This window comes from Daktulosphaira vitifoliae, unplaced genomic scaffold (genome assembly GCF_025091365.1).
Source record: "Daktulosphaira vitifoliae isolate Bord-2020 unplaced genomic scaffold, ASM2509136v1 Scaffold_4, whole genome shotgun sequence".
NCBI classification, from domain to species: domain Eukaryota; kingdom Metazoa; phylum Arthropoda; class Insecta; order Hemiptera; family Phylloxeridae; genus Daktulosphaira; species Daktulosphaira vitifoliae.
In genome coordinates, this window is record NW_026099575.1 from 37,735,128 (window position 1) to 37,753,625 (window position 18,498).

At 24.7% G+C, this 18,498-nt stretch overlaps 2 protein-coding genes across 5 annotated transcripts; one reads left to right on the top strand and one right to left on the bottom strand.

Moving 5' to 3' along the window:
* Nucleotides 1-15: 15 nt before the first annotated feature.
* On the top strand, nucleotides 16-4,576 carry LOC126906183 (palmitoyltransferase ZDHHC9). Of its 2 annotated transcripts, none has more exons than XR_007704201.1 (9): nucleotides 16-458; nucleotides 571-731; nucleotides 835-999; nucleotides 1,382-1,519; nucleotides 1,947-2,098; nucleotides 2,175-2,292; nucleotides 2,376-2,491; nucleotides 2,559-3,113; nucleotides 3,199-3,340. XR_007704201.1 is itself a non-coding variant. In XM_050686535.1 (9 exons), the coding sequence occupies exons 1-9, from the start codon at nucleotides 310-312 to the stop codon at nucleotides 3,477-3,479; spliced, it is 1,443 nt and encodes a 480-aa protein (XP_050542492.1). In that variant the 5' UTR covers nucleotides 26-309; the 3' UTR covers nucleotides 3,480-4,576. The 2 variants fall into 2 exon arrangements, 1 of the variants encoding a protein (XP_050542492.1); XM_050686535.1 differs by having other exon boundaries at nucleotides 26-458; nucleotides 2,559-2,721; nucleotides 3,199-4,576.
* Nucleotides 4,577-4,797: 221 nt separating this feature from the next.
* On the bottom strand, nucleotides 4,798-17,784 carry LOC126906182 (hypoxia up-regulated protein 1). 3 transcript variants are annotated; one of them, XM_050686534.1, is made up of 16 exons: nucleotides 13,142-13,454; nucleotides 12,922-13,071; nucleotides 12,599-12,867; nucleotides 12,321-12,526; nucleotides 11,781-11,961; nucleotides 11,522-11,708; nucleotides 10,936-11,085; nucleotides 10,604-10,807; nucleotides 10,114-10,537; nucleotides 9,760-10,045; nucleotides 8,196-8,361; nucleotides 7,876-8,139; nucleotides 6,557-6,664; nucleotides 6,417-6,486; nucleotides 6,190-6,357; nucleotides 5,879-6,063 (listed from the first exon to the last, which is right to left on the bottom strand). In XM_050686534.1, exons 2-16 carry the CDS (start codon nucleotides 13,054-13,056, stop codon nucleotides 5,960-5,962), a joined length of 2,922 nt encoding a protein of 973 aa, XP_050542491.1. In that variant the 5' UTR covers nucleotides 13,057-13,071; nucleotides 13,142-13,454; the 3' UTR covers nucleotides 5,879-5,959. The 3 variants fall into 3 exon arrangements, with proteins under 3 accessions (XP_050542490.1, XP_050542489.1, XP_050542491.1); XM_050686533.1 differs by lacking the exons at nucleotides 5,879-6,063; nucleotides 12,922-13,071; nucleotides 13,142-13,454 and adding exons at nucleotides 4,798-5,221; nucleotides 16,973-17,779; XM_050686532.1 differs by lacking the exons at nucleotides 12,922-13,071; nucleotides 13,142-13,454 and adding an exon at nucleotides 16,973-17,784 and having other exon boundaries at nucleotides 5,842-6,063.
* Nucleotides 17,785-18,498: the final 714 nt, after the last annotated feature.

Genomic DNA, 18,498 nt, shown 5'->3' on the forward strand with positions numbered 1-18,498 from the left:
CAGGTTATGGGTAATTTTTATCTATATCCTGCTCTAAATTGCACTTGTTTATTTGTGTTCTGATAATATCGGAAATGTTAACTACTTATTATTAATTTTTATTACACTACAAATGTAGAAAAGTTGGTGAACTTAGTTAAAATAGTTAAACTTTGTTAATGTTACTTATAAAAACTGATAAAATTAGTTAAAAATTTAGGTACTATTGTGATTCAGCTACTATATTAACTGTAAGCATCACAATGCTGAATATTTACCCTTTGAGTGTTCTATGACACTTGGATATTGATTTCAAATGATCTATTGGGCATGGCTAAAGTAACTAGGAAATGGGAAATGTTCCCTGGTCGTAATCGATTCTGTTGTGATGGCAGACTCATGATGGCACCAAATGCAGTAGTATTTTACATCAATGTGGTCTTAATAATTGGTACTAGTGTTTTATTTTTTGTATTTGAGTAAGTTTATTGTTAACCAAAACTTAATTTATATTTATTAACACTTTAATATTTATATGTTTACTAATATTAGTATATTCTGACCAAAATTAATATTACTATTGTTTTTTAGTTGTCCATATCTTAGTTATCGTGTCACTCCTGTAATTCCAATCATATCAGGTATTTTATTTTGTTTTGTCATTGGTTCTTTATTCAAGACTAGTTTTACTGATCCTGGCATTATACCTAGAGCTACTTTAGATGAAGCCAATTTTATTGAAAAACAAGTTTGTATGTAAAAATTTTATATAAAAGAGATTGAAATATCAATATCTCTTATTTAAAATTTAATTATCTTAAGTGAAAAAATTGCAAACTAATTGAAATTTTACAGATATTAGTATGCCAAATAATGGTGGAGCACCAACCACGAGACCTCCTCCTAGAACTAAAGAGGTAAATATCAAAGGAAATTTGATCAAGCTTAAATATTGTGTAACATGTAAAATATTTAGACCACCAAGAGCTTCCCATTGTAGTTTATGCAATAACTGTGTTGGTAAGTTAATGATATATTTAAAAAATAAAAAAAATTTATTTTAATGAAAGAAGAAATTTAAAAAATTCTCAATGACATTATGAATAGAGATAATAGTTTTGGCAGATATCTAATAAGGTATTCTACATTTTGAATTGCTCTAAGTTTTCAATAATTTTTTACTGAAATTTTATTTATTAAAAATTATTGTGTAGCAGCTTTAATGTGTTAATCATTACTAAGTATAATTGATTCATAATTGAAAAATGTGAGAGACTATAGCTTTAACGTAAAGCCAAACTAAAATATTTTTAATATGTTAGCAAAAAATAAATAAAAAAAATGTCTTCATAATAATTGTATTAAATGTTTTAAATTTAATAATTTAATGTTTATTTTTTAGAAAACTTTGATCATCATTGTCCATGGGTTGGAAATTGTGTTGGTCGAAGGAACTACAGGTTTTTCTACATGTTTATTGTTTGTTTATCTCTACTCATTATCATTGTTTTTATAGGAGCTGTATTGCATTTATTTTACTGTTAGTAAATTTTATTTATATCTTATAAGTAGGCTAAGAACTTTTAGTGTTTATAAATTTCATTTTAATAATTTTGAGATTGTATTAGATTGTGTCAAGTGGTAGTTTAGGATAAGAGTGTAGAACTCCAAGTAGTGGGGATAAAAGCAAGAGAAAAAAAGAAAAAGAAGATTTCAGTTATTTTGAATTTTGATACTTTTATCTAAATCAAAACTTATGAATATACATTTTGGAGGAACTATGGTTTCTGTTAATTTTTTTTATTTGTATTATTGAATTTACTTTATAAATTTTTCTTGTACTTAATTGTTGAAAAGATGACTTAATCATTTATACAATTTAAAAATACTAAAGGTTCTAAATCCTTCTTATAAGTATAAAAATATTTTTATTAAATTATTATACTAAATTAATTTTTTATGTATAGTATCAGAAAATAAGTTAATGGTTGATGCAATATCAGAATCACCTACTAGTGTAATTGTTGTAATAATTACTTTCTTTAGTTGCTGGAGTGTTATTGGTTTAGCTGGATTTCATACATTTTTATCAGCATCAAATCAAACCACCAATGAAGATGCAAGTTAAAATTAACATATTACTTATTGATGAGCTCTATAGATTTTATTTTTATATTTTAATTTATTTTACTTAGATAAAAGGTTCTTTTGCCAGTAGAACTGGACGTCCGAATTCTAATCCTTATAGTCGTGGTAATATATGTGCTAATTATTGTTATGTCTTATGTTCACCCCGTCCTCCTAGTTTATTAGGTAATTATGTATTATTCAATTCTTTATTAGTAATTGAAAAAATATGTACAAAAAAATAATAACTTTTGTATTCAAATTTACAGATAGACGTGGTGTTGTTTCATCTTTAGTTGAATCTAAATTTGTGAGCAATAACACTAGTAGAGATACAGTTATTACCAATAAAGGGTTTGAAACTTCTGATATTTCTGTTAATCAAGTAATGTTTTTTTTATAATTAATCATTGTTGTTAAGGGATTAGCTATTAAAACATAATGTTTTAAAGAATGGAAAATTGAGAGCCAATGATATACCTCTACATCAATATGGTTCATCCAGTATGCTACCACCAGAAAATATTGATCATAGCCAATGTACATTTACCTCATCAATGCCAACTATACATCATCCACAAAATCATCATGTGCAACAAAATCACATAATAAACGGTTTGTACAAAACAAATTCAACATCTCCCTCGTCAATTCTTATAACATCACATCATCAGTATCCTTCTGAATATTATCTTGTACCCACCAATCCAAATTATTTCTATGCAAGTTTGCCTCTAAGAAGGGACCGTGCAGCTATGTACTATTCTCCAATTTCCCGTATACCTAGTTATAAATTTAAGAATAATAAAAAATTCTACTACAGTTATTGTCCAGAACATGGGGATAATACAATAGCAGCTAAAATACATTCTAATAATAATATTAGTAATAATTCAATACATCATGAAGAAAGTGATGACTTTTTATCAAAAAATTAAATGTTTAATTTTTTTTTCTTTTTAAAAATATGCTATCCATTATTTGCAAGTTGATTAGGAATTATCTTGGTAAGTTAACTGTTAGGGTATAAATATATTTTAATATTGTTAAATTAGTTGTATTTTAAACACATTTTTATCTGATTATTATTAGGTGTGAAACTTAATACTAGTGTTTCTTCATTAAATAATGCTTTCAATGACACTGGGATATATGAGACTATTAAGCCTGGTCATTTAGATTCAGAACATTATTTAGATGAAGGATCTAAAATAATAACTGCCAGTGGTCCCCCCTTGAGTGCAAGCCGTCTTCAACTACTTCAGGATACTACTATGATCGAATCTGCTTTAGATTTGGATTCTTTGGAAGAGACCTCGTCAATAGGGACTGGAAGTCAAGTGAAATTAGTGAAAAATAAAAATACATTATAAATATCACTATTAAAGACCTTCAATATTGGAAATAATATTTTGTGTAATTTCTTTCCTAATTTTTCTAAATTATTAAATGTTTTGAATTTTAGGTTTGATGTGTATCAAACTATGATTTGTATTACTTTTAAATTATTTATGACTTGTTTAGTGGTCAAGTTTTTTTTGCCCTAAGTGACTGCCATAAAAATTTAAGTAATTAAAAAAACTTCAAATTTATTATAAGTTGGTTATATTTTTCTTATTTAAAGAATAAATTACTTATTAATGTATAGACTATTATAATACTAAAAATTTGTTAATACTAAACACAATGTCATGTTTTGCACTTTTTTAATATTATTTGTGAATTAAACGTTAGTTAATTAATTATTATACATAATTTATATTTTTACAAAATAATTCTTTCAAATTCAAAGTCTTAACAAAGTGTTAAGTTTGACTTTTGTATTGTTTAATGATAATTTATTGATGATAGCGTCAGGGTTTATTAAATAGGTAGAAAATATTATTGTTAAAAATGTTTAGTAAATAATAATAGTTTTTATTATTATTTGGTGTTACCATACTTCATAAGACTTATTATATTCAAATAGGAAATTTAACCATATTTTATAAATATATGTGTATATATATATTTACTATTAAACATTTTTTTATTGATTTTTAAAAAGGAAAATATTGGTTTTTGAACATGGTTGTGCTTTTTACTTTAAATAACACTTTTAAAACTAATTGGAAACCATATTTCCTGAATTTTTCTAATTCAATGTAAAAATTATATGTTATATTATCTTTGTAAATGTATTACTAATTATAATCTTTCTTGTTAATATATATTTTTTTTTTACTCACTGTTTATTATTGTTATTTTAAGATTAAAAGTATTCTTTTCTATGTGTAAAGTGAGTTTTTTAGTTTAATAATGGTAGCAATAATAAATAACTAATTATTGATACAGTGTTGCCTAGTCGAGGACATTTAAAATTTATGTCAATTGTATTTCTATTATATTGTTAGTTATTATTTAGGGCTGCATGTCTTGAAATCCAAAACTGATAATTTCAACAAAATTGTAATAAATTAAATTTTTAATATCAGAACTATGTTACTTTATTTACAAATTTCATCTACTCATATTTTTTACAACAAAATATAGGTTAAACTATAAGTAAAAATCAAATTACCTAAATTTTTATATTAGCCGGACATTACTTTTCTAATAGTGTTCACTTTACGTTCTACATTGTATTAATATCATATTTTACATAAAATATTTACATATTTACACACACTTTATATGAACAAATATAATTCATTATATTATCAAAAATTGTTTATTAAACCAACTGCGCAAAATAACTATAAATAAAATTTTTTTTACATTCATGCAATTCTTGAAATGTTCTAATTTATTAGATATATAGAACTATTTTATAAAGTATTAATGAATAACACGTTGTATAAAAAGATTATACAAACCAAAATTTATGGAATAGTTAAAAATATAAATACTTAGTATATAAATATCACTAATTATGAACTAAAACTTTTTGAAAAAAGAAATTAAAAACAACAATAACAAAAAGTAATATTTAAAAAATTAATACAATTTACACATTAAACAAATATTTTCCAGGGTTTTTTCTGGAATGTGTATGACAAAATATATAAATACTCAGTAAAATTATTTAATTGACTACATGACTATAGTTCTGAATGTTCATCAGGTTTCTTCTCATCTGAAATAAAATATAATAAATAAAAGAGATTTTAAGTATTTACAACATTTATATAAAAGCCAAATATTAAAAAAAAATTAAGATTTTTATTTAAATAAGTTAAGATAATTATACAGTTAATTAATGTTAATAAATTATCTTTTTTTATTACCAACAAAACTTAAACAGAGCTTATACAAGAGATGTAATTAGTAAAATAATCTTATAAAGAACTAGATTAAAATTAGTTCTCTTGAATATTAATTTTTCCTTGAGTTTAGGTAGTTATATTAATACTTAATTTATAAAATTTATAAATCAATTTTTTTATTGAAGAGGATTTTTCCTAGAATGTATTTTAAAATTGGCAAAGGATATATTTTTACTGAAAAGTATAACTGGAAAAATATGTGCTTTGCACAAAAAATTAATCTCAAGGTAAAATTAATGACTTTAGAATTTTCCAAAGAAGAAATATATTTTTAAAGATATAGATAGTAAATAGATTTAGTTAACTATTGAAGGATATTTTACTCAATAAAGGATAGACCCCACTAAAAAATGGGTAAAGTAATACATATAATAAAATTAGAATTTCATGTTAAAGTTATTTAATTAGCAAGTGTTATTTGACAGAAGAAACATAGAATAAATCATAATTTAAGAACCCGTCTTGTGAAAATATATTACAACATACGTTCTCTATTGGTGATTCTCAAGTACAGAAAAGAAATCTAATGGAAATGATTGTTTCAATAATTAAAATAAACGAAATCCAAATTGAATAAGACAAATGATGAGAGCTGATGTAATCCAAGAAGATACATCTTCTTTTAAATTATGGGATAATTTGTATTTTATTTCTGTAAAAAGAAACATTTTAATACTATCGTGGAATTATTGTTTAATATATATATCACCCGTGTAATTATAATTTCACTCATTAAGTATCCTTCACCATTAAATGAGTTAAAAAAATTATTTCTTACCAGATTTTGTTGGTTCGATTGATGGATTTTCACCAGTTTCAGATTGTTCAGGTTCAATTTTGGATTCACTATCATTTATATTCTCTTTTTCACTAGCTTTTGTTTCAATTGTACTATCATTTTCTTGCTCTTGTAAGGTTTCAGTTTTATCATTTTCAGTTTTAGAATCTTAATAAAAAAATTTATTTTGATAAATAAAAATGCGATTGAAAAAAAAGTTAACTAACCGTTTTTTTTTGGTTCTTCTTTTTTCTTTGGTGGTATCCAAGAAGTAAATTTATTCATTAAATATCTCATCTAAAACAAATTATATAGGATTTGACTACCAAATAATTTTATAGGTATATCCAATAATTATTTTTAATACCTCACGTTCAATAGATGTCTGTTTTAATGAAATGGCTTGAACTGTTATTATTGGATTAGTAGATTTAGAAAGTTTTTCTTGTTCAGCAACTTGTTTTATTTTCCAAGCCTTTAAGTATGTATAAAATTAAGATTCATTATTTAAGTGAAATTTTTATAATTTCTAAAAATATTCTTATAAAGTTAAAATTTTCAAGATTTTACAATAAGAATAATCAGAATCTATTAAGAAACCACTACTATAAAGAGATTATGGATAAAATTCGATTACATTTTCAAAATATTAAAATTTTTAAACATAGATTAATCTAAAGAAAAATATATGATTTATCGCTATAATTTCTTATGCAGTATATCCTATTTAACTATTCAATAATTGTCAGATTAAGGGTAAAAACTAAATTTTTTTAAGAATCAAATGTTACATATTTACATTTATATTTTAATGATATAAAATTTCTATTTTTCTTAAAAAAAAAAAATGGTTTTTTTTTATAGCCCTTATTAAAATAATAATCAGCTTGACAATTAAACCATTATGTTATATGTATTTTACTATTAAACACTTAGGAATAATTATAATAGTTATACATACAAAACTTTTTGAAAATTGTATTTTTAATATTTGAAAACTATTTTATATAAATATTAGAAATTTTTTTTTTTTTGGCATTTCCCAATAATTTATATTTATTATATTTTATCATTTTCTAGCTACTATTATAGTGTTTTTTATATGTCTAAAGACACAACTTATTACCTACCAGTATAAGAGTCAGTAATATATCCATTGTTGATTATGTTATGCTGATTAACAAGTTATAGCATTGGAAAAAGACATTTGAAAATTAATCTTAGTTGCGATAGTTTTTGGTTTTCAAATTACAAATTAACTTCTTTGGTTTATTGATGGAATATTACTTATTTTAGTATAAAAAAATAATATCATAAAAACAAGAATGAGGTTAAGATTTTTTTTAAATAAATAAATTACAAATACATTTGTTATAAAGGGAAAGCTAGGCCCTCCTCAACTCCCCACCAAAAAACAAAGATTGGTAGCCCCTAAGCATAACATTTAGATGAGAATATTTTAAAGTATTTGAAATACTTTTTAAAAGTATTTTTATTTGTAATTAGTAACTTAAGAAAAATTAGTTTGAATACATATTTTGAATAAATTTTCTCTGTAGTATTTAGATATGTATTTAAGTATTTTTATCATGTTATAATCTAGTTTGGAACAGGTGTTATAATAATAAGTTGGCCTAAAAAATTGCCTACCCCTACAATTTCAATTAAAATAAAACACAAACTCACTGAAATTTCATTAATCAATTTATCAAGGGTATCAATTTCAACTTGAGTAAATGGTGTGTTTTCTAATGTTGAATTATGTATTCCAGCCAAAAATGTTTTACCACTATTTAAAGCTTTATCAAGTGCTTCAAGTTTTGCTGGTCTTTCTAAATGTTCCATTGCTCTTTCCCATATTGGACGAACAACCTTGACTAAATCATCTAATTTTAAATCTAATTTTTCAGCAGTAGCACCAAAGCCTTCATCTTCTAACCAATTTGATGTCTAAATAAAACATTATTTATTAAAGAATAATCATTAAAAAAGTTAAATTTTCTCACTTCAGAACATTTATCTAAAATTTGTTGAACTTCTTCAGATGTTGCAGAATCAGCATAATCAGGTTGTTCTAATTTTTCTCGTGTTTCAATAATAGCAGTTTCTAAATTATTTAAAGATGTTTCTTTACGAGATTTTTCTAAATCCTTTTGTTTTAATTGACTAATTCTGAAATTATTAATTTAAAATATTTTAATTAATTTTAAACAATAATCAATATTAACAGAAAACATAGATTTTAGAAATTCTTTTTTGTAACCATTTTACATCAATTTAAAAATATTTAACTTAATATAAAGCAAGTTTAATTTAGTTAGTCAAGTTTCATAATATTTTATAGCATTTTTTTAAAAAGCAATAAAAATAATTTCATCGAAGTAATGAAAAATTTTAATTTGGCTTTTCATAAATGAAAATTTAATTTAAAAGAATAACTCTAATCATATATATTAATTATTTTTCAAAGTTAAAGTAAACTTTGAAGAATACATATATATATATATATAGAGTGATTTTTTTATTATAACCCACGCAATTACTTACAGAATAAATATATTTAAACTTTTTTTTGGTTATCTTTAGTTACACATTATTCTTGAATTATTAACTATGTAATACTTATGAAGTTCATCCCTTATGCCTTGTAAGGGTGTCAACTTTAAATGGGAACACATATTTTGAATTAAATAAAATGTTTGGATTTTTAATTCAAAATTAAATAATGGCATTTGAATTTTTAATATAACTTTATTAGTTTATTAGATATAAACATTTAAAGTTTCAAATTTTTGAGATAATATACATGTATAATACATAAGGGATTATAAATACAGATGGCTAATTGGATTTTTATGACATTGCTGTCACAGTCACGGATTGTTTATTATCAATTATGACTATCAATAGATATACTTTTTATATACTCAGTTAGTGTATTTATGAACTCACAACATTGTGCCTTACTACCATTGATAATAGCAATGCTGTGTACCTGCGAATATTGATGTCATAAAAAACCAATTAGCTACCTGTATTATACATGTATATTAACTCAAAAATTTGAAACTTTAAATGTTTATATCTAATAAACGAATAGAGTTGTATTAAAAATTCAAATGCCATTTACTATTAAATTAAAAACTCAACAATTTTATTAAATTAAAAATATGTGTTTCCATTTAAAAAAACAAAGTTGACCCCCTTACAAGGCATAAGGGATGAACTTCATAAGTATTACATAGTTAATAATTCAAGAATAATGTGGAACTAAAGATAACCAAAAAAAAAAAATGTTTAAATATATTTATTCTGTAAGTAATTGAGTGGGTTATGATAAAAAAGTCACCCTGTATTTTAAAGCAAGTTACTAAATATAGTATTTAATAATTGCCATCATAGTAATAATTCTTCATATTAAATGATAAAATACAATATTATTTAAACAAAATGTGATTTACACATCCATTTGGTTACCAAAACTATCTTTATCCCTTTAATCTGTTAAAATAAGTAGAATAAGACTTTTAAAGGTGAAGAAAAACTAAATAAGCAAACTAATTATCTTACTTATTAATTGACTTTTGTAAAACATCTCCATCTGGTGGATTGACAAATAAATTTTCTTGACTAATATTAATAGTTTCCTTAATGGTAACAACTTTAGAATTTTTTTTAATATCCGTTTCAGAACTGGTACTATTTAGTTGTATTGGTTCAGTACTATTATTAGACTTATTTAATGTTTCTGTAGTACTATTTTGAGTAAAATTAGCTGATGTTTGAGGTGGAATAGAGTTTTCTTCTTCTAGTGTTTCATTAACAGTCTTTTCATCTTTCAAAACTTCTTCAGGGCCTAAATTATTAAAGTAGCAATATTATCAAAAACAGTAATAATGCATAGATATCTAGTAACTTATTTACCCTTAAACAAATTACTAATAGTATTGCCAATTTTAGAAAGTGTGGATTGTTCTTCATCATCAGTTCTTATAGTTTTTTGTATTAATAATTCTACATTTTGTAAAACCAACAAACCACTTTCATCTAAAGCAAAGTGTGCTTTAATTCCTTTGGTATCTATATCTTCAGTTTCCTGGTGCTTAGAAAATGCTTCTTTAACACCATTTAATTTTATACTACTGAGAGTCAATGGCCCCAAAGCTTTTATTTCGTATTCTGGTAGATGGCTTAGTTCAGCATAACCAACCATAAAAGCAAAATCTTTTTTATGTTTATTAAACGTTAAAATCTTTCTTTGTGGATATGGATTCATGGGACCAAACAACATGCGTTTTACTTGTTTAGTTGGTTTATCTTCTTCTGTAATTTCTTTATCAAATATAACCTATAAAAAATTCAAAATGAGAGTATAAAAATTTATTAAAATAGAAAATAATAATACAATAATCACCTGAATAGGAAATAGAGTGGCATCTTTGGTAATAAAAGGCTTTACTTTGAATCCATTACTAAGATCAGCTGCCTTGTAAGCAGCTCCTAAGGCAGCTGCTTCATCTGTATTTAGAGAACGACCTAAAGGTTGACTAATTTTGAGGTCTTTAATTAATCGTTCTTGAACTTTAGGAACTCTTGTACCAGCTCCAGCTAACATAACCTAGAACAATTATAGTTCTAAATATTTATGAAGTATTTCTAAAACTTCATAATAATATTTGTTATATACAAAGTATTTCATTTAACAAAAAAATTAAATTAAAATGTAAATATATATTAAAAATGTACTTGTTCTATTATATCAATAGTGAGGCCTGAAGATTCTAAAGCTCTTTGAGCAGGAACTGTCACTCTGTCGAACAAATCTTTGCATAACTCATCCAATTCCTCTCTTGTTACTTTAATTCGCATATCTTTTTCATCTATTAAGCCTTCTACCTAAGAAAATATAAATAACAAAGAATAACAGATATAATAGAGGAATGGTGTGGCCAAGTTGGTGACACAGTAGTATAGGGGATGGGTTTAAGACTCAGTCACACGCGGGATCTGTTTGCTGAGCAAGAGATCACAATTTAGTATTTGGAGTCACTTACCAATCATCCGGTATCGGACTAACCACTCATCTGAGTATAAATTATTAAAATACTTAATCTTAAGAAGAGGTCACTATACTTTTAATGGATTTTAAAAATTTACATCACAAAAAAATTCAATTATAAAATACTTTTGGTAATTTATGATTTTTTAATTCATTAAAATATAATGAAAATCTATAATTGTAAACACAAGGAAAGTTTTTTATTTACATAAGATAATAATTTCATTCATTTAAAATTTTTATCTTTAATGTGTTAATGAATTATATCTATACCTGAGCAAAATGATCAGTATTAGCACTCAAGACATTTTTCACACGACCAGCTTCTTTAAATAATTTAGCCATTGCTCGTGGGTTTTTAGTAACATCATTACTTGTTAGTTTAAGTGAGTTAAATTTTTTTGCTAAATAATCTCTTAATCTAAATTGAATTTCAAGTCCTCCCAAATTACGCTCATATCTATAAATAATAAATTAACTAAAAAAATATTTATAATAATTGTAAATTCATGTTAACTAATTGATTACAAACCCTACTCCCAACACTGTCAATTGAGGATGTATTTCAGGTGCTACTTTATCTTTACTCTTTACTAATTGATATGAAACAACTGTTGCTTGAGTACTATAAGCACCCATATCATAAAATAACATATACATAGGAGATGTTTCATTAAAGCTTTTAGTACGAAATATACCATAATTCAATGCAGCTAAAGATACAATAAAAAGAAAAGACAATTATAGGGATTATAATGTTACTAAATGTTTCATTTACAATTTATAGACAAAAGTTTAAAAGTTTAAAATATATCTGAATTATATATATATTTCAGTAATAGGGTTCTATTTCCTTATCCTTATGTACACACCTATATGCAAGAAGCATGTGTTTAATAATGTTCTTCACACATAGATTATAGGTTTATAGAAATACAATGAATTATTGTTTTGTTTTATAAGGTTATTATGAATTTAATTCCTGAAATTATTAATGTAACATTTTGTAATAGTACTGCTCCAAAATGGCATACTTTATTTCTGAATTAAATGAAATTTTGAGGTCTATTACCTGCTGTATAACTATTAATTAATTGCAAAACTTTAATTCCTGCAATTTCAGCCGCTTTAAGCATTGCAAAACGTTCAGCTTGTCCAAAGTAACAAGGGACAGTTATCACTGCTTCATTAATGGGTTGGCCTGCACTATCTTGCGCAAAATCCCTAGCTTTTTCTAACATCATAGCAACTAATTCTTCTGGTGAAAACACTTCATTTCTATATAAAATTTGAATAATATTTTATTATTATACTCTTATTATTAAATTGACTATAAATTTTCTTCCTTACGATTCAGTATGTTTAAAAAGAATCGTATTTCGATTTTCATCGGCTATAATATCATAATAAGGGAAACGTTTTCTGAAGATTTCCACAGTAGGATTATCAATTTGCTTTCCCAGTAAATCTAAGAAATATATATAACAGTTGGATGGAAAACGTACACATACAGTTAAGGCATCCTCTCCAAATGTCCTATCACCATTTCTAAAAGCAATCGCAACTGGAGTTTTTCTTTTAGATTCTTTATTTAGTGCAATTTCCATAGGTACTCCAGGCTAAGAAAATAAAAAATAATAATCAAAAATATTTATTTAGTTTTTATTACTTACTGAAACAATTGCTACTTTCATCCATTCAGACCCTAGATCAACACTCATGACAGATAAACCATGAATATTGCTTATAAAAATACATGACAACAATGTTAGGGTAACTATCAAATAGTTCCGGAGCGAGATATTCATTTTTAATAATTTTAACTAAAAAGAAACATGAGATAATAAATAAATGGATTTCATAAACTTAAAATAAAAATTAATATAACCATACCAAATAAAAATACTAAAGGAAATTCTTATTATAAACGTTTGATTCTTATAAACCTCTATGACAAAAAAAAATTTAATAAAATGTGGAAGTTTTTAAAAAGTCATAATTTGTGAACATAGTTCAATTATTAGCACTAATTTCTTTTTTATTCATGCGGTGTACAGCATAAAGTTTTATAATTTAATAGAATTAAAAATATATCACTGAATATTAAAATACAAAATAAAACTCCGTAAATTTGAAGTTTGCGTTCCGTTAAACACAAACCCTAAGGAAGAATGAGCTTTAATATGGGACTGCCGACTGTCGTGTGCTGATTGTGTTAGTAAAAAATCGCCGATTTGGCGGCTTCTCATTGGTTTGCTAGTATGACACGTAGTAATTTTCCCTAAAAGTCATTTAGTCGACTTTTTTTGTGTAATAAAAACTACTGAATTATAATATTTAATAAATTGTTTTAAACACACATAGAATTTATAAAATACTTTCTATCACAATATTAATTACGAAGAAAAACTTACATTGATGACCATATTTCTACGAAATATTCGCTAATCGCAAGTTAAATCTTATCATCAATGTATATAAAAAAAAATATATATGCTTACTTATATTTATATATTTAGTTATCATTATTCAACGGAGAGTTGTTCCCCTAGTTCTATTATTTGAAAACGAGTAATTTCTGTAATTTTGTCCCTTTTTTTATGAAATGTAACTTTATGAAATGGCTTAACTAAAGAAATATTTTATAGTTACATGTCACTAAGTACAACATTTAGTTTATTAGCAAAATGCATCCCATAAGGAATCTATATCCTATACTAGTATAATTTAAAATTAAGCAAAAAATCAAGAATTTTCAATTGTTACAAGTTTAACTTACAGGAAAGGTTTTAAACTGAAAAAAATATTTTATCTTTAATCGAAAAAATGTTAATGATTAATAACATAGGTGTAGTAACTATCGAAATTTGAAGAAATTGTTTAAGTTTTAATTTACCCACATTAAAAATATTTATATAATATATGTTATTTTCTGAATTTTTGAGGGACTCAACCGCAGTAGTCTATCTCAACTCTGCTAATGAGTGAAGTAATTTCATTTTGATATCAAATATTTCGTAATTTAAAATTAAGAAATTAATAAATGTTTTTTAGTTGCTTTATTTTAAAATATCTTAGTATTATAGCTTTAACTGGACAGGATTCCTTTAAAAGAAAGAGGGGTCACTATACTTTTAGTATAGGTTTTTATAACCTTTCAGTAACAATTGAATATTATGACTTCCACAGATTTTTCAATAAAAAAAATGTTAGAAAAAGTTAGGGGATACTATTAAAAACTTAAGGGGTGCTAAGAGACCAAAGATTCTCTTGGACTATTAATTAAGTTAGTTATCCCTTTTAACCTACCTCATTCTATTCACCACTAAAATTTCGGTTATATAAGTTTAATACAAGTAATTACATAACAATTGGCATAGGACTTTTATTATAGTATCTTGCAACAGCTCTAAAAAGATGTGATTTTTCTGAATTTTTTTAGACTATTGTTCATTTAATAAGTCTATTACCTAACCTTAAAAAAAATAATAAAATATAGCAAAAAAGACTACTATTCTTTATAATCAATAAGAAATTTTTTACTTTTTCATATAAAAATATTAATTTTAATTAATGAAAAAATAAATTAATTAATATTTGTAAATTACAAAAACATTACAAATTTTCTTAACTAAACATTTACAGTATAATAATTCAAGAAAATTATATGTATATGTAATAATGATATTAATTTGAGTAAAACACTTATTGTCTACAAAAATTAAATAATACCTATTAATTCAATTAACTTCAAACTGGTTACATGACATGTCAAGGAAATTTATCTTTTATCTAAATCCAGTACCGCCAAAGTTAATAATTCAAAAACAAAATAATTTTAACACAAATATGTAAAATAACATATTTTGTAAATTGTAATCTCTTACACCAAAAACATTATTTTCTTTTTTTTATTTTCAGCACATAGAGTTGTTTAGTTCTTTTTTAATGTAGAAAAATTAATGAGATCATTATTTTAATCATTTTTATCATTAAATTTATGGATAAATTATTCAAAAGCTAATGACAATTTAATTTTTTCTATTTTTTATCAACACTTATTATGTTGACCGGTTTAAATTTTTTTACGTCTTCTTTTAACTGTTTCCATACTAAATCCAATGAAGCAACTGCATCTTCTTTACTATCATGACCTTCTTCACTTTGGATTATTCTTTGAAGGTGTTGTTCAGCTAGTAGTTTCAAACTGCATTTATATGGTGGACCAAATTTATGTGGGTACATAATGCTTGTATCAACGACATTATAGTGAACAATTTTCAATACCTTTAAATCATTTTCTAAGCTATGACCAATTAAGATAGAATTTTGATCAAATATTTTTAATAAATCTAATTGTACTTCAAACAATCTCTTAGTACAATTTTTGAGTGATTCTTCTGTTATTCCACTGTACTTTGATTTGTAATCAAGTACTAGATTGAAAGGTTTTACTTTAGACTCGTATGCTTCTCTTCCTTCATGGTCAATAACTGTTACCCGTACTATTTCTGTACCAAATGTAGTATTAACCATTTCACAATCTAAAGCAAAGAAGTTGGGCTCATTATTTTTTTTTTTTGATTTAATATTTCTAGTTAAAACAAATTCTTCTAGTGCATCATCATTAAATTTATCTGGCATATGATAAATACTTGACTCACAACCTGATTCATGCTGTCTTTTATAACAACACATCCAAAATTTTTCATTTTTTGATCTTTCATACCTTAGTTTACCTGGGTGATAAATACATTTGTTTAGTGTTAATAATGGCATTCCAGTTTTGTTAACTTCAAATTCATTGCCACAATTCATACAAAAAAATTTATTCTCCTTTTGTTTTTTTGATAGTGGTTTATAATAATGAGCATTTTTAGAAATGTAGGCCAAATTATTATTTCCCATTAAGGGATAACCATTTTGCTCCAATTCTTCTTGGGATAAAATATATTTGTTTAAAAGTTCATATAAACACACACCATACATATGTGAAGGGTAGTTTGGATTATTTTTACTTTGCTGTTCAGGCGGTTTTTTAGCTTTCATTAAAGACTGTACAATCAAATTTCTATAAATACTGGTTGTTTTAGCTTTATTATGAACTTCTTCTTCAGTAACATGAGCATGTTTGATTGCTTCTTCATTTGTAAAATGTGTGGTAAAAGCTACATAAAGTTTTTCTAAGCAACTTTGCCGAATAGGATTTGGCATGTTGTTACCATTTTTAAATGTTTTAATTCTTAAGTGAAATTTAATAGTTTCATTAGAAATACTTTTTATTTCTGAATTATTAGTTTTAGTTGTAAATGATGATTCAATTTTTGGTTGATGAGCAACACGTACTTTAGACTTTAAAACAGGTGTAGATAGGTCAATATTATCTAAACTAGTTTTTTTAAGTATTTCAAATTTACGATCTTGAAGATCTGTGCTGTTAGTTTGAGATATTATTTTAATTCTATTAGCTACTAGTTCTTGCAATGATTTTGAAGATTTAGGTCTAGAAATTTGTTTAGCATTAACCATAGAAAATACACTAGAAGAAGATATATGTGCAATACGTTTTTTTGTTTTAGTTTCTACAACATGATCAGACTTTTCTTTGATTTGTTGAATCTCTTCAGTATCAGACATATCAGAATTGAATAGGTCTGTTAAATCAGACTGCAATTGATCAATTGACCCTTCTTGATCTTTTTTTTTTAAATATTTGTCTGGTACTGAAACAATTGAGTCATCGAGTTTTTTTTTAACTTTTTCAAATACTGCTTCTTTTAATGATTTATGTCCAGCACTTGATTTTGAATTATTCAAAGCATCTTTAATATTACTATTTTTATTGCTATGATCACTTTTAGAACTGCTTTTTGTATTATAATTATGATCAGGTGTTTTATCTTTCTTGGACTTCTTAGATTTATGGCTAGATTTAGAAGAACTTCTTGAAGATTTTTGTGAATGTTCTGATGAAGAATGATGTCTATCTTTTCTTTTAGAACTGGAATGTTCTGTTTTAGAACTTTCGGTTGTATTATTACTGTCAGATAAAATTTTGATACCTTCAAACACTGTAGTTGATAATACATTAGGTAATTCTATAGAATTATTTATTTTTTCTTCATCTAAATTAGTTCTACAAAGTTCTTCAGAATTTATAATAGGTTTATCAACCATCGAAGGAACATATTCAGGAGTACAAGTTTTTTTTTCTTCATTACTATTATCGAGATCAATGTTTTTAGGTTTAATACACTTTGGAACATACTCAATTATTCTAGGTTTCAACTTTGTTTTTATATTTGATTCTTCAGAAAATGATGAATTCCTAACTTCTTCAGATTTTTTATCCTCATTTTCGACATCAATAGAATCTTGTTTACTATGTTTAAAATGACAGTATGGTCTATCACAAAAAGAAGTAGAATAATAAGGACATTCAAGAGCCCTGAAGTAACCTTTAGACGGCAACATTTTAGTTAAAATTGAATAAAAAAATATGTACGAATAAAGTGATTAATAAAATATGAAATCATAAAGATTAATCCTTAACAAAATATAATATTTGTTTGAAATATAATTATGTTAAAAAAATGAATTTTTTATCAATGAGACAATTAACAATGAAAATAATAACTAAAATATATGGTTCTATGTAATAGTTAGTCGAGATGTAACAGGATATCTAATATGAAATTCATTAAAATAATTTTTAAATAATATCTTTTACAATATTGCATTGCAAGGTTTAAGAAACATGATTAATAATAATAATTGATTAGGAGTAATTGATAACAATCATATTGTTATGATATTTAAAGTTTTTACAGTCCACTAATACGACCAATAAAAAGTCTTATTATTATCACTGACTATATTTTTACATATAATCAGTAAAATGTAAGTGTATACAGAGTGATGAAACGTGACAAATCAAATAACTTGTTCAAATAATATTTTCTCTGTATATTTTAGATTCGATGCGAAGCTGAGAAGGTATTAAATTTACCATGATGTGTTTTTTTTGTCTGTTGCCACTTTTTCTCAGCTCTCGCTGGACCGATTTCTTTCAACAATACGTCAAAAGATCACAAATCGTATCTAGTTGAAGACATTATCCTTAAAAATTGAAAAATTTTCCCTCGTTCCCCGCAAATGGGGGAAATATCCAAAAAAATTATAATTTTTAAAATTGGTAAATTTCATCATTTTTTTCTTAAAACTACCATAAGTTTTTCAAAAATTAACAA